At 30.0% G+C, this 13,623-nt stretch overlaps 1 protein-coding gene across 1 annotated transcript; it reads left to right on the top strand.

Annotated features, from left to right (window-relative positions):
- Nucleotides 1-799: 799 nt before the first annotated feature.
- LOC107434887 (SPX domain-containing membrane protein At4g22990) lies at nt 800-10,591 on the top strand. Its single transcript, XM_016046396.4, has 11 exons — nt 800-1,118; nt 3,306-3,364; nt 4,002-4,122; nt 4,916-5,227; nt 5,471-5,575; nt 5,690-6,144; nt 7,182-7,483; nt 8,335-8,519; nt 8,785-8,975; nt 9,094-9,227; nt 10,191-10,591. The coding sequence occupies exons 2-11, from the start codon at nt 3,312-3,314 to the stop codon at nt 10,427-10,429; spliced, it is 2,097 nt and encodes a 698-aa protein (XP_015901882.1). The 5' UTR covers nt 800-1,118; nt 3,306-3,311; the 3' UTR covers nt 10,430-10,591.
- Nucleotides 10,592-13,623: the final 3,032 nt, after the last annotated feature.

Below are 13,623 nucleotides of genomic sequence, written 5' to 3'. Positions count from 1 at the left end.
ATATACTAAAATTTTATTTAAAAAAATAAATAATTTAAATCATTACCACTAAATAATTTATTTTTAAAATATTAATATAAAAAATAATAAAATTAAACATATCAATTAAAATTTATTATATAAACTAGTAACCGTTATCCTTATGATAATAAATAATAAAACTCTATACAATAAATTTTCAATAAAGATATTTTTAAATTTTTAAACTTTTAAATTGAAGATAAATAAACTTTTAAATTGAAAATAAATGGACCTAATAATTAAGAATCCTTGAATGTGATATACATTTTATCAAATCCAAAAATTATATATATATATATATATATATATATATATATATATATATATATATATTGATCAATGATGCTAATATAGTCCAAATTTGTGACCCCGATCCAAGCAGAGTAATTCTATGTCATAATTTTTTATTTATTTATTTATTTTTTGTTTTGCTAAGAAAAATCCTTTCCCGTAATTTAAGCAAGGAGATAATGAAAAAAACATTAATGATTCCGAAATATATATTATTGGCCACATGTTTCCAGTTCCAAAAAAACAAAAACAAGAAAAAACAAAGAAAAAAACAAAAAAAGTAAAAGAAAAAACAAATGGGTCCCTGATGACGTAAAACATCACAATAGCGGCAGCTACAGATTTTTGTACAGCGTACGGGGCCACATGTGATATATATTGTGCAAATTTTCATTTTCCTTAAAAAGCCAAAATCTTATGGAAAATTCCAATTATATCCCACAACAAGCAATAATAATAATAATTAAAAGATCCGCTTTCTCTGTGGACCAGTTAATCGCTTCTCGCTTCTCTTTTCTCTTTCCTTCCGAATCCATTTATAAGGAAGGCTGTTTCTTCTTGTAATTTCGTTTTCCTCTCCATTCCCACTCTATATTTTCTTTTGCCTTTTCCACCTAAACAAAAAGTTTTCCATCATTTTTCAAAACTTTTTTCGTTTTCCGTTTCCGCTTTCAATTCGCCGCCATCATTTTGATATTTTTTCCTTTTTTTTCTTTTTAAATTTCTTATCTCTCTGCCACTCGTTGATGGTCATCTAAAATTTCTATCTGGAAAAAGCGTCTTTCTTCGAAGAAACATTCAATTCGGTAATCCAAACTTTCAAATTTTCGATTATACATATATATATATATATATATATAATACACGTCTACATACATAAATACATGTGTCTGTAGGCATTTATATTAAACACAGGTTTATATGTGTTTGTGATTGTGAGATCGTGCTCTGTTTGCGTGCTGAGAATTCGGAGAAAAACGGAAAAAAAAAAAAGGAAAGAAAAAAAGATAATAGAGATTCGAAATCTTATATTATTCCTTCCATTAGTGTCTCTTTGAGTCTCGTGAAGCTCTTAACGCAGAGAGTGTGTGAATTTCGAATTGATTTTTTGGTTTTATTTATGTATTTATTTATTTTTTCCTTTTCTGAAGATTTCTCTGCAACCGAATGATGAAATTTTTGTAATATAAGTTGCTTGTACTGGAATAGTTTGATTCAAATCTGTTGTTGAAATAATTGTATATTAGTTCGCTTGTTGAAGTGGAAGTTCAAATCTTTGTGTTTTCAAGTTGTATAGTAATTTAGACATATAGCATGATTTTAATTAATATTTTTTTTTTTTCACCTTTACAATAATTTTGTTTATTTATTTTATTTATGATAAGATGACTTTAGGTGGTTTTGATATATGTATAAGTGGATCTTTGTTGTGTTGAGAATTGGCTGCTGGTGTGTTTTGGTGGACTTGGTCAAATTAGGCGGTTCATTTATGAGAATACGGTTAGCGTGTTAATTGAGTATATAAGCTCTTAGAACTATATAAAGTATGTTTTATTATTATTATTATTTTTTTATTTTTATTTATTTTTTTATGTTCAAAACTATTTAGACGGCTTGCATAAGCAGGCTGCTAGTCTGGATAAGCATTCTAATTAGAACAGTAGATTATTTAGAAAAAGGAAAATAAAATTAAGTGTAAGTTGGATGAAAATTATCTATGGGGAAATGTTGCTTGTTCAAATTTATATTTTGACTGGAGGGTGCTATTCTTTTAAGCTGGAATGCTTCATTGAATTCTTAGCCAATCTGGTTATGGTGTCAAACTGTTTGATAATAACCATGGTTATTTTATTTTTTCAAAAAAAAAAAAAAAAAAATCATGGTAGTTATGGATCCATTTAGTTGGGTTGTGGATCAGGAAAAGATAGCATCCCTCAACGTTTTGTGTAGTTAGAATATCGTGACAAATGAATTGTAAAAATGTCCTGTTAATGTATTGTTTGCCTTTCAGTGGTTCACTAAGCTAGTTAATTATTATTATTATTATTTTTATAGTCAGTTCTGATTATGATACAATAAAAATGAAATCTGGCATTTAAAAACAGCTGGAAGCTCTACTTTGTAACTTTAGGTTAAATTATCTGTTTAATGGATTCAAACATTTTATTTTATATGCAACTTATTTAATTCTTTATTCTTAAAGCATTACGACATGGAGATAGTATTGTTTTGTAAAATGCATATGGTTGACTTCTGTTTTTCAGATAAAATTGAAGTTCCTAAGTCATACAGCTTGGCCAAGATGAATTTTCTCACTTTTAATGGTTGTGCAATAGGAATTTTAAGTTACAGATTTTTTAGTAAGAGTAGACATTCAGTTCATCTATTGTTGTCTAGGATGTTAGGTCTGTGTCTTTCAGGGCTCATGCCAGAAATGTATAATTCATCTTCATTTTATGCCGCCTCATAGACTTACTTTCAGGGCTCATGCCAGAAATGTATAATTCATCTTCATTTTATGCCACCTTATAGACTTACTGTCATTTGTTTTGAGTCTCCTTGAAAGGTGTGTTTGCATGTGTTAGTATTTTCTTAATAGTTATAAAATCTGAATAATGATGATTATTATCTGTCAATATATAGACAACTTTTTAATGAGATGTACTTTTTGGGCTTTATTCTGGAGCATACATGTTTATATTGCTTTGAAATGATAAAAAGTCCCAAAAGTCACCAGATGTATTGATCGATTATTGCTCCTTCCTCTGTAAGCTTCACCGGAGATATTGATAGATTGCTGTTCCTTCCTCTGTAAGCTGCTTTGTTTAGGCTAGCAGAAGCTTTTGTGATTGTTTGATCAGTTCTGAAAAGCAGTATATGTATGGTTGATTTCAAAGAGTGAATTATTTCTCTTGCATTTGCTGCCTTAGATTTTGCTTCTCCTTTTACTTTTTATTCTCTCTCTCATTCAAGATTTTATATCCAATATGCAGTGAAAGATGGTTGCCTTTGGGAAAAAGTTGAAGCAAAGACAAATTGAAGAATGGCAAGGGTATGATTAATGTATTTAGTACTTAATCAAACATGCAGTCAGAATATTAAATCTATTGTGACAAACATCTTAAAAGCTTATCTCATTAAAGAGTAAAAGGAAAAAAAGAAAATTGTTTATCTGCATACTCGCATTGTTTAGTGAGAGATGTGCTTTCAATTGATAGAAATGGGTATAAATACATTTATGTTACCCATTTATTGGATTATTGCCATTAACATCAATAGCCAATCTTGTTTGTAATCCTATGTTACTTAATGTCTTATATGATTGATATTGAATTTTTGTAGAATACACTATCATACAATCTACATCTATTGTAACCATCACATATTGCCATACAGAATGTCAAATTGTATATGTAAGGGCATAGATTCAAGTACAGAACTTATAAAGATGAATAAAATGAAGAAGTGATTATCTTCAATTATATTAATCTTTTTTTTTTTTAAAAATTAATTAGTCATTAGGTTGTATTCTTATAGGTGCGTGACATGGATTTGTTAAAAAATATAAGTACAAATCTATGTATGAAAATATGTGGAGAATGATAGAGGTTAGGATCATTTTTTATTTGCTTATCTGTTCTACTTTTTGTAGATGTTATACTCAATACTTTCTTTTTTCTTCATTTCAGATATTATATCAACTATAAGCTAATGAAGAAAAAAGTAAAACAATATGTCCATCAAATTGAAGTTGGTACACAAGATCGTCGACATGTTCTTAAGGACTTTTCAAGAATGCTGGATAGTCAGGTTGGTGTATATGGGAATGCCTTTTCATTTATACATGTTGTAAATTTAAGATAAGGAATTACACGCATGGGTATATTCTGTTTGTATATGTATCAAGACATGTTTTGTATCTCTTGCAATCTACTTGTTAATTTTTAAATTCCGTATATCATGATTGATCTTATTGTGAATAGGATTTCTGGACAGATCTTATTTGTAAAGTTTTTTTACGCTCTAATAGCTTCAGGATTTCCAGGGAAATGGTGTTTTGATGTTCATTCATCTCACTGGCATGATCTCCAAATATTTCATTAATACTAGAGAGAAGAGCTCATGTTTTTGTGCCAGTTTGAGTTAACTCTTAAAAACACAATTGATTAGTTAAATATTTGACAGAAGGGCTCATCCTTTGTCTGCTGACTGAATTAGTTCTAAAACATGGAAGCGTAAACCATATCTGCTAATTGAATCTGGAAGCCTCTTGAGAAGCATATCAGAATACAGTTAACATTTAGATATGATGTTAAGTCCTTCTGGGTGTTTTTTTGGACAACATTCGCATGGGTTATTTGCATATCCAATTATTGATATAAATTAAAATCTGTAAGTGATACACAAGCATGCAGAGACAGATATAAATATATAGATATCTATTAATGTTTGTGTTTCCTGTTAAATTCTTCTGAAACATATACAGTGCATAAAAGTGCTTGCATAAGAATGCCCATTCTTTTTAATTGGAGAGTCTAAGTTCTGCTGTTATTATGTAAGGTAGAATATGTAATGTCATTTCTTCATTGTATTTCTGTTTCAGATTGAGAAGATTGTCCTTTTTCTCTTGGAACAACAAGGGTTACTTGCAAGCAGGATAGCCAAGCTGGGAGAAAAGCATGATGCTCTTCAGAACCGACCTGAAATATCCCAAATATCTGAACTACGAGAAGCTTATAGAGATGTAGGGCGAGATCTTTTGAAGCTTCTGTTCTTTGTCGAGATCAATGCCATTGGTCTACGTAAGATACTGAAGAAGTTTGATAAACGATTTGGCTATAGATTCACTGATTACTATGTGAAGACTCGTGCTAATCATCCTTACTCTCAGCTGCAGCAAGTGTTTAAGCATGTGGTAATATGTTCTATCAGACAACTCTTTTTTACATCTACACTTTTGAACACTTTATTAGACTTCTAGACGAGTCTTGCATTTTCATTTTATGTTCTAGGTTCTTTAATTTTTAGGGCATGCAAAGTAACATATGGCATATAATTATAAGTAGTTACTACATCCTTATCTTCAAATCATATTATATTTAGCAATTCCAAGTTGTCTAAACGTGCAAAATCTTACAAAGCGCCAGTGTACTTGTAGGGGATAGGGGCTGTTGTAGGAGCTGTGTCTCGTAATCTTCATGAACTTCAAGATCGTCAAGGAAGCTACTTATCAATATATGATCAACCTTCTCTTCCCCTCCAGGTTTCTATAACATTTACTCAATGCGATTTTCTTACTATTTTATTATTCCTATAGTTGCTTGATGTCAGAATATGTTTGCAATTTATGGGAACAGTTACTTGGTTTCATCTGCAGGATCCCGTCATTGATTCAATAAAAGCAGCTGTAGATAGGTTAACCCATTCAACAAATTTCCTAAACTTTATGGCACAACATGCACTCATTATGCAAGAAGAGCTCCCTACTCCTGTAGGGGAACAAGTTGATGATCAGAGATATCATTTTATGTCACTTATCTTGAACCTAGCAAACACATTTCTCTATATGGTCAATACATATATTATTGTCCCTACAGCAGATGATTACTCCTTGAGCCTTGGAGCTGCAGCAACAGTTTGTGGTGTTGTGATTGGAAGTATGGCAGTAGCACAGGTCTTTTCTTCGGTGTATTTCAGTGCGTGGTCAAATAAATCATACTTTAAACCTCTTATATTCAGCAGTATTGTTCTTCTTGTGGGAAACACCATGTATGCTCTTGCTTATGATCTTAATTCAATTTGGGTACTTTTAGCTGGTCGTCTTTTCTGTGGGTAAGTGATCTCTTTCTTCCTCGTTTTCCTTGTCTCTCATGCCTCTTCTTTCTCGTCTGATTACTTTATCCCTGCCAGAATTGTTGATTTATCTATCTTTGGGTTCTTTAATTTATTTGTTGTTACATGCATATGTTTTACTCTCTATTGCAATTTATTACATTCAAAGTGACATATTAGGAAATATGGAATCATTTCAGCGCTTAACCTTCCTTTTTTTAATCATTTTCAACTCTAGTACGTGGTCTATCAATTTCTTCTTAGCCAATTGCAGCTCTTTTGATGCCCAAGTTTTTGGGTTTTCTCCTATCCTTAGAATCAGTTCAAGTAAAAATTATCTATTCCATCTTTGGACCTCACTCAGGAAGTATAATTAAGAAAAGCTTCTATAGATAACAACTTCATATGCTGTGGTGGTTGAATTTCAGTTTAGAGCATTCAACAAGAAGAGTAGGACAATTTTCATTTTCCAATGACCATTTAAATAGACTTTTATTTATTGTTATCATAGTAGTTATGGTTCATTTCTTTTCTTTTTTATTGTTTTGCTCTTTATCTTGTTTTGTTGTCTAGGTGTAAGAAGTTTTGCGAAACCTTTTGATATATGGTAGCCTGTGAAGCTCATTTCTCTGATATTAATTTGCTGTAACAAAGATTAAGTTATGATTGCAGTTGATATATTCTAGTTCGATATATATGATTGGACCAACTTCCTAATAGCTTAATCTTTTAGGATCAAAGGTTGCATACAAATCTTGCTACTGCCATTTTTTTTTTTTTTTTAAGTAATTGTCTGTACATGTAAGGCCTGACTTTGTTGTCCGTTAATGGCCGTGCCAACACGCAAGGGACAGTGTTGATGTGTATTAAGTTGATATGCATAATTGAGCTCACTTTTTTATAGCTTAAGCTTTTGAGATTAATAATAATTTAACAATTAAAGAACCAAACATATTTGAATTGTGGAATTGTTTAGTGCGAAAATAATTTAAGTTCTTTTTTTATCAATTGATGAATTTGTACCATATAAATCTCAGATTGGGATCTGCTAGAGCAGTTAATCGGCGTTATATCAGTGACTGTGTACCACTAAAAATCCGCATGCAGGCTTCAGCAGGTTTTGTCAGTGCCAGTGCTCTTGGAATGGCTTGTGGTCCTGCTCTTGCTGGCTTACTGCAAACTAATTTTAAGATTTATAAGCTTACATTCAATCAAGACACTTTGCCAGGATGGGTTATGGCTGTTGCATGGCTTATATATTTAATTTGGTTGTGGATCTCATTTAGAGAACCTTCTCATGAAACCGAAGAAAATCAGATACCACAGGAGTCTAATGCTGGTATGTCAACTACTATCAATTCTTTGTTGGTTTTTCATATGTGCGTTTTAGACATTCATAAAATTTTTAAGTGAAGTAAATTTATTTTCTATCTAAATATGTTCATACTTTTGTTTTGAATATCTTGTAGTTGAGAAAAATATTGCCGTTCTAAAAGACTTCTGTGTTTGACTTGGTCACCATCCAAATTCTGATACAATAAAACGAAAAAAGATCTTTTGAAAATAATAATGCTAAATAATTGAAGTTTTAGGTAGTGAATCCCAACACTTTAGTTTTCCCTTCCCCTTCTTTCAGCCCCCTAACAAAGAAACAAAATATAAATGATCCATACCACTGAATTTTTACCTAAATCAGATACCACAAGATCTATGAAACAGAAGAAAATCAGATACCAAAGAAATCTAATGCTGGTATGTCAACTACAATCAATAGTGCATTGACTTTTCCATATGTGTGTGTAGACAATCATAAACTGTTAATTGAAGTATATTTAATTTCAAGATAAATATGTTCATACTTTTGTTTTGAATATCTTGTAGTTGAGAAATACATTTATGTCCTAAAATGCATCTCTTTTGACTTGGTGATCATCTAAATGTGATCATCTAAATTCTGATACAATAACTAAAAAAGATATTTTGAAAATAATAATGCTAAATAATTGAAAGGTAATGATTTCAACTTTTGCTTTCCATCTCCCCCTTCTTTTGGCCCCGTAACAAAGAAACAAAATACAAATGATGCATACCTCTGAAATGTTTACTTAGTCAAGTCATTTGCTTATTAATGAGATTTTTATGTCTTTAATAGACGTTTTTAATTTGGATATTGAACCCTGCAATTGACAGAAAGAATGGAGAATGATTCACTGGAGGAAGGACTTAAACAACCGCTGCTAATTAGTTCAGAAGATAAGCAAGAAGATGAAGATGGTGACCAAGACTATGATGAAAGTGAAGAAGCTGTTGAGGAGTCTCGCAGACCAGCCACTTCAATTGGATCAGCATATAGACTACTTACACCCTCTGTGAAGGTATTTGACTGACTCTGAAATTCATGAACTGTTGAAACATTGATTATTAATGTTAGAAGTAGTATCTTTGACATCATTGTTTACATGAAAATCAGTTATCTATGTATGATTTTGATATTCAGATGGATTTTGTTTGTATGTTTTCCATATGGTAAGAAATTGATGTTGCCGTCAAAAAGAAGTAATATCTTTCCTCTATCTTATATCTTAGAAGTGTATTCTATTTGGACCTAATTCCTTTATCATCTCTATATCATTTTGTCAGGTTCAGTTGTTGATATATTTCATGCTCAAGTATGCAATGGAGATTCTACTCTCAGAATCTAGTGTCGTTACCACATACTATTTTGGTTGGTCTACAAGCAAAGTGGCAATTTTTCTTGCTTGTATAGGGCTGACAGTTCTTCCAGTAAACATTGTTGTGGGAAGCTACATTAGCAACATGTTTGAAGACAGGTGGATTTTCATAAATGCTGTTGATCTTTATTTCCATTAGTGATTCTAGTATATATTTAAGTTCTCTTCATTTTTGCCTGAGTTTGTGATGCAATTTTTCTCATTGATCTAATTGCAGGCAAATTTTGTTGGCATCTGAGATTATGGTTTTCGTAGGCATTGTTCTGAGCTTCCACATAATAGTTCCATATTCTGTATTACAATATGTCTGTTCAGGTCTCATCATGTTCGTTTCTGCTGAAGTGCTTGAAGGTGAGATACTTATTATTCAATTTGATTCTGTTGTGACAATAACCATTAGGGAACTGGAGGATGGTTCCCCCCCAACACGAAAAAAAAAAAAAAGGGGAAAAAAAAAAGTTCTAATAAGGTAGGGAAAGCAATAATAAAGTAATTACTTGCGTTATAGGGAACATACCCCTCTTTGTACCCAACATATTCATGGATTAGCAACTATGTTTATCATATTTTTTGTAACCGAAGTGGTTGCATGTTAATGGTCAATCATGCATGATAGTGTGTCTGCTATTGTAATTCTCACTCTTAAGAATTGTGGGCAAAACTTTTATAAATTCAGTTCCCATATTAATGTTTAGCTGTTTCCATAGTTGAAGACTGAATCACGAGTGCTTATAGGGATAAATCTTTGGTAGTTTTGCTGCAGGAGTTTGCGTACATGCATAAGCCAGTAAAAACCCCTTGAAAACCTATGAAGATGATTATAAAATCAACAATGTTACACCTAACTCTTTTTTCATGTCCAAAGGTTTATTCACTCTAGATAATTGTAATCAAGCATCTATTTGCCATGCAAATTTTCTGATACCTTTTGATGAAGAAAGTTGTGATAAATTTCCAAATGGATACCTCCAAAGGACCATGTAATCATTTTTTAGGTCTTGTCTCTGTTTTGAAGTAGTTTGTTAACTTGTATTATAAAAAGAAATGGTACTTGTAAATATGTCGCATTTCAATCATTGATTTTGTGGGCTAGAAGTTAGAATAGTTGTTTGCTTGAAAGCATTACAATGCCTTGTAGATTGAATGTAAGTTTTAATTAGGATAATTCACTTGTCTATTTTCCCCTTTCCTTGCCTCATTTATTATAAAGCTGCTAAAAGAAAGAAAGTAATGGAAAGAAAGTAATGGCAAAGTGGTGAACAATATGTATTTCTTGAGACTATTTTAATCACAGATTTTTGGGCATTCCTGCAGGTGTTAATTTGTCACTTCTCTCAAGAGTCATGTCATCCAGGCTTTCCCGTGGAACCTATAATGGCGGACTTCTTTCAACTGAAGCGGGAACACTGGCTAGAGTGATTGCAGACGGCACTATAACGCTGGCAGGATATTTAGGGGAAAGTAGGCTCTTGAATATAACCCTACTTCCTTCCTTACTGATTTGCATTGCATCCATTGTTGCCACCTGCTTTACCTATAACTCTCTCTATTGATTCATATAATATATTGTATCAAAAGAGTTTCCTCCATTCTATTCTCAATGCCAATTCCTTAATATTTTTTGGCCCTCACGTGTGAGTGTTGTACATTGATAGAAAACTAGCTCATTGATTATCTTCTTCAATTTATGGAAATAAATTTACAAGTTCTTTTTCCTTTTTGTTCTCTCTCTCTCTCTCTCTCTCTCTCTCTCTCTCTCTCTCTCTCTCTCTCTCTCTCTCTCTTTTCATTTTTTTTCATTTTTTTCAATGGAAGTAGACAAGGTTCTCTTACTCTTGAATCCGTGATTTTCTAGTTATATGTGTAAGTGGCTTACCAACTAAATCAACCTAACTTGACAAGTAAACAAGATTTCGAGTGGAGATAAACATTTATGTTAACTCTCAAACCATCCAAATATGTGCACAATAATAAAGGTTTGAGCTAAAAGGAAGCTAATTCCAACTGCCCTAATAATTTCTTGTGCGACAAGGTGAAAGAAGCTGTTAATCCAAATTTTCTAGTTTTGAACTTTGGAAGATAAATGTAGAGGAAGCAGTCCAATAAAAAATAAATATAAATATATATTATATATAAAATCCATGTGTTGATAATGTGATGCAACAAACCGTTGATGATTGGATATTTAAATAATTATTCTATAGCATTGTGGTCATTTGATTTATATTGCATGTAATTATTGGCCTTTGTACGAGTGATGTGGCATAATTGTTATATGTAAAATTTTCTCACCTAGCCGACAAATTGGATTCATGTTTTGGATGCTTAAGGCAAAACCGATTGATCAGACTGAAGCCTTCTGGTAACACTGGCAATAGAGCTTTTAGCAATTGGAAAGGATATCCATTTGGCCAAGGAGAGTGGAAGACGAAAAATGCATTTTAGAGAGTAATTCTTTTACGGGGTGTTTGGATAATGATCTAGAAAAGTAAAATTTTTTCCTATTTGAATAATTTTTCTTCTGTTTGAATAATTTTTTTTTTTTTAAAAAAAAAATCCCAGTAAAAAATAAGTTTCACAATATGAGAAATTGAGATGGAAAATGGATCCTCTAAAAGTGGTATTATTTTAAAATTTTCTAGAAATTTTATTTTATCTATTTCTTTAAATACAATTTTAGCATTTAGTTTTAACATACCAACTTATTTAATTATTTGTAAGTTTTATTTTTTTTCTATAATTAACCAATCACTACAAAAAAAAAAAATTTCAAAAAAACTCATTATCGGAAAATTAAATTCCAAAAAATTAATTTTTAAGAATCAATTTTCTTCAATATTTTTCCTTTTATCAAATGCAATCATTTTTAATGGAAGGAAATAGAAAAGGACAACTATCACCGTAACTGGCAGAATAGTGAAGTGTAATGGAGTTTGTGTTTACGGCCATACATAGGGCATGCAACGGAGTGGTATAGTTAAGAGTGTAATGATGCATTTACTTGGATGTGAAAGAGGGGGCATTTCTTGCTCAGCCTGTGGTTAATCCATCCTGCTTCCATTTATCAGTCTTTTTTTCCTTAAAAAACTAAAAAAGATAAAAGAAAAATCCTCTTGATTGGATAATGTCAACCATTCAAACAAAATATGGGAGTTTTTATGTATAAGATTAAGTGCACTTTAATAGGTTATGCGATTTCAATGTTAAATTTTAAAATTGTGCAATTTGGACCATCAAGTTGTAAAATTTATGGGAAATTGTCTAATTACAAACGATGTGTATTGCATGTGACCTCTTTGTACCCTCAACTTTTAAGTTTGTGAGATTTGGACCTTCAACACCATTCACATGCAATTTTTCAAATTTTGCTATTTAAGTGTTCAATTTTTCATGTAATATAGTTTATAAATAAAATAACACTTATTAGAGAATGATTAATGATCAATAGTATAAAATGTATAAGTAGTTTAATTCTATTTAAAAATATGTGAGTGGTTTACCAACTAAACCAGTCTCACTTGATGATGATAATAATAATAATAATAATAATAATAATAATAATAATAATCACATAAAAAAATAATAACAAAAGGAAAACTTTAATTACCCCTAAATATAATTATCTCCTTTATCTTTTTAGATAATATAATTTATAAATAAAATAATGTTTATTAAAAATGATTAACAATCAAAATTACAAAAGCTATAAATAGGTTTAAATTCTATTTAAAAACATTAAAGGAAGAAAAAAATACATTTTTCTTGGAAAAAAATTAATTAATAATTTAAATAAAGATTTTTTTTGGTGAAATAAGTTTAAATTAATATAGATTTAAATGCTTTCATTATGTTTTATTTCTATTTTTTATAGTTAATTTTATTATATTGTAAACTTTTCAATAAAAATATTAATTTAAACTTATTCACCAAAAATATCTTTATTTAAATATTAAATAATGTTTTTCTTAAGTAAATATATTTTGAATTAGAATTAAACCTATTTATGTATTTTGTTCTATTGATTATTGTTTTATTTATAAATCATATTATTGGAAAAATCTAAAGTCATATTTGATATATGAAATAGTTATTTCTAATAATATTGGAATATATACTGATAAGAATTAAAATAAAATAGATATTGCTGTTGATATATTTGGTTATTATCTTAAATTAGGTTCAATATTTAGTCTTTATAAAAATGTTTTTAAAAAAAATATAAAATATAATATTAATTAATTAAAAATCAAATTTTGTAGTTATTTATATATTTTTAATATAGAATAATCAATCAAGTTTTGAATATATTTTAAATATAGTAAAAATATTTATCCTTCAAATAAAAGAATAATAATTTTAAAATTTTTAAAGGAATATATATTTCTTAAAATGGGAAATAAGTATTAATATCAATTAAATATTTATGAAATTTAAAATATACCAAATACAAAAATGGTTAATCCTAAATCACACAATTTAAAAAAATAAAAAACTAAATTGCATGTTAATAAAGTTAAAAGGTATAGATCATATAAATTTAAAAATTAAAAATATTAAAGTCCATATTAAAGTTGGGGTGTGTTTGATACTTTTAATAGATAAGACAGTAAAAAAAAAGCTTATCCAAATGTTAAAACGTTGGAATTGATGTGCTTTTGGAGGTGCATAAAATGGTGTGGATCCCACCACCTCATACAACCTATTTTGGATAAATTTAAATCATGAGGGGGTTGGGTTATCGGTGGAT

Source organism: Ziziphus jujuba, chromosome 6 (assembly GCF_031755915.1).
Source record: "Ziziphus jujuba cultivar Dongzao chromosome 6, ASM3175591v1".
NCBI classification, from domain to species: domain Eukaryota; kingdom Viridiplantae; phylum Streptophyta; class Magnoliopsida; order Rosales; family Rhamnaceae; genus Ziziphus; species Ziziphus jujuba.
This window is presented reverse-complemented; position numbering and strand designations above follow the sequence as displayed.

Bases quoted from the DNA above. Each gene is read 5' to 3' on its own strand.
- LOC107434887 (XM_016046396.4), top strand. From the start codon at position 3,312: ATGGTTGCCTTTGGGAAAAAGTTGAAGCAAAGACAAATTGAAGAATGG. The intron at 4,123-4,915 runs GTTGGTGTATAT...TTTCTGTTTCAG, and splicing joins CAAGAATGCTGGATAGTCAG to ATTGAGAAGATTGTCCTTTT. The intron at 6,145-7,181 runs GTAAGTGATCTC...TATAAATCTCAG, and splicing joins GCTGGTCGTCTTTTCTGTGG to ATTGGGATCTGCTAGAGCAG.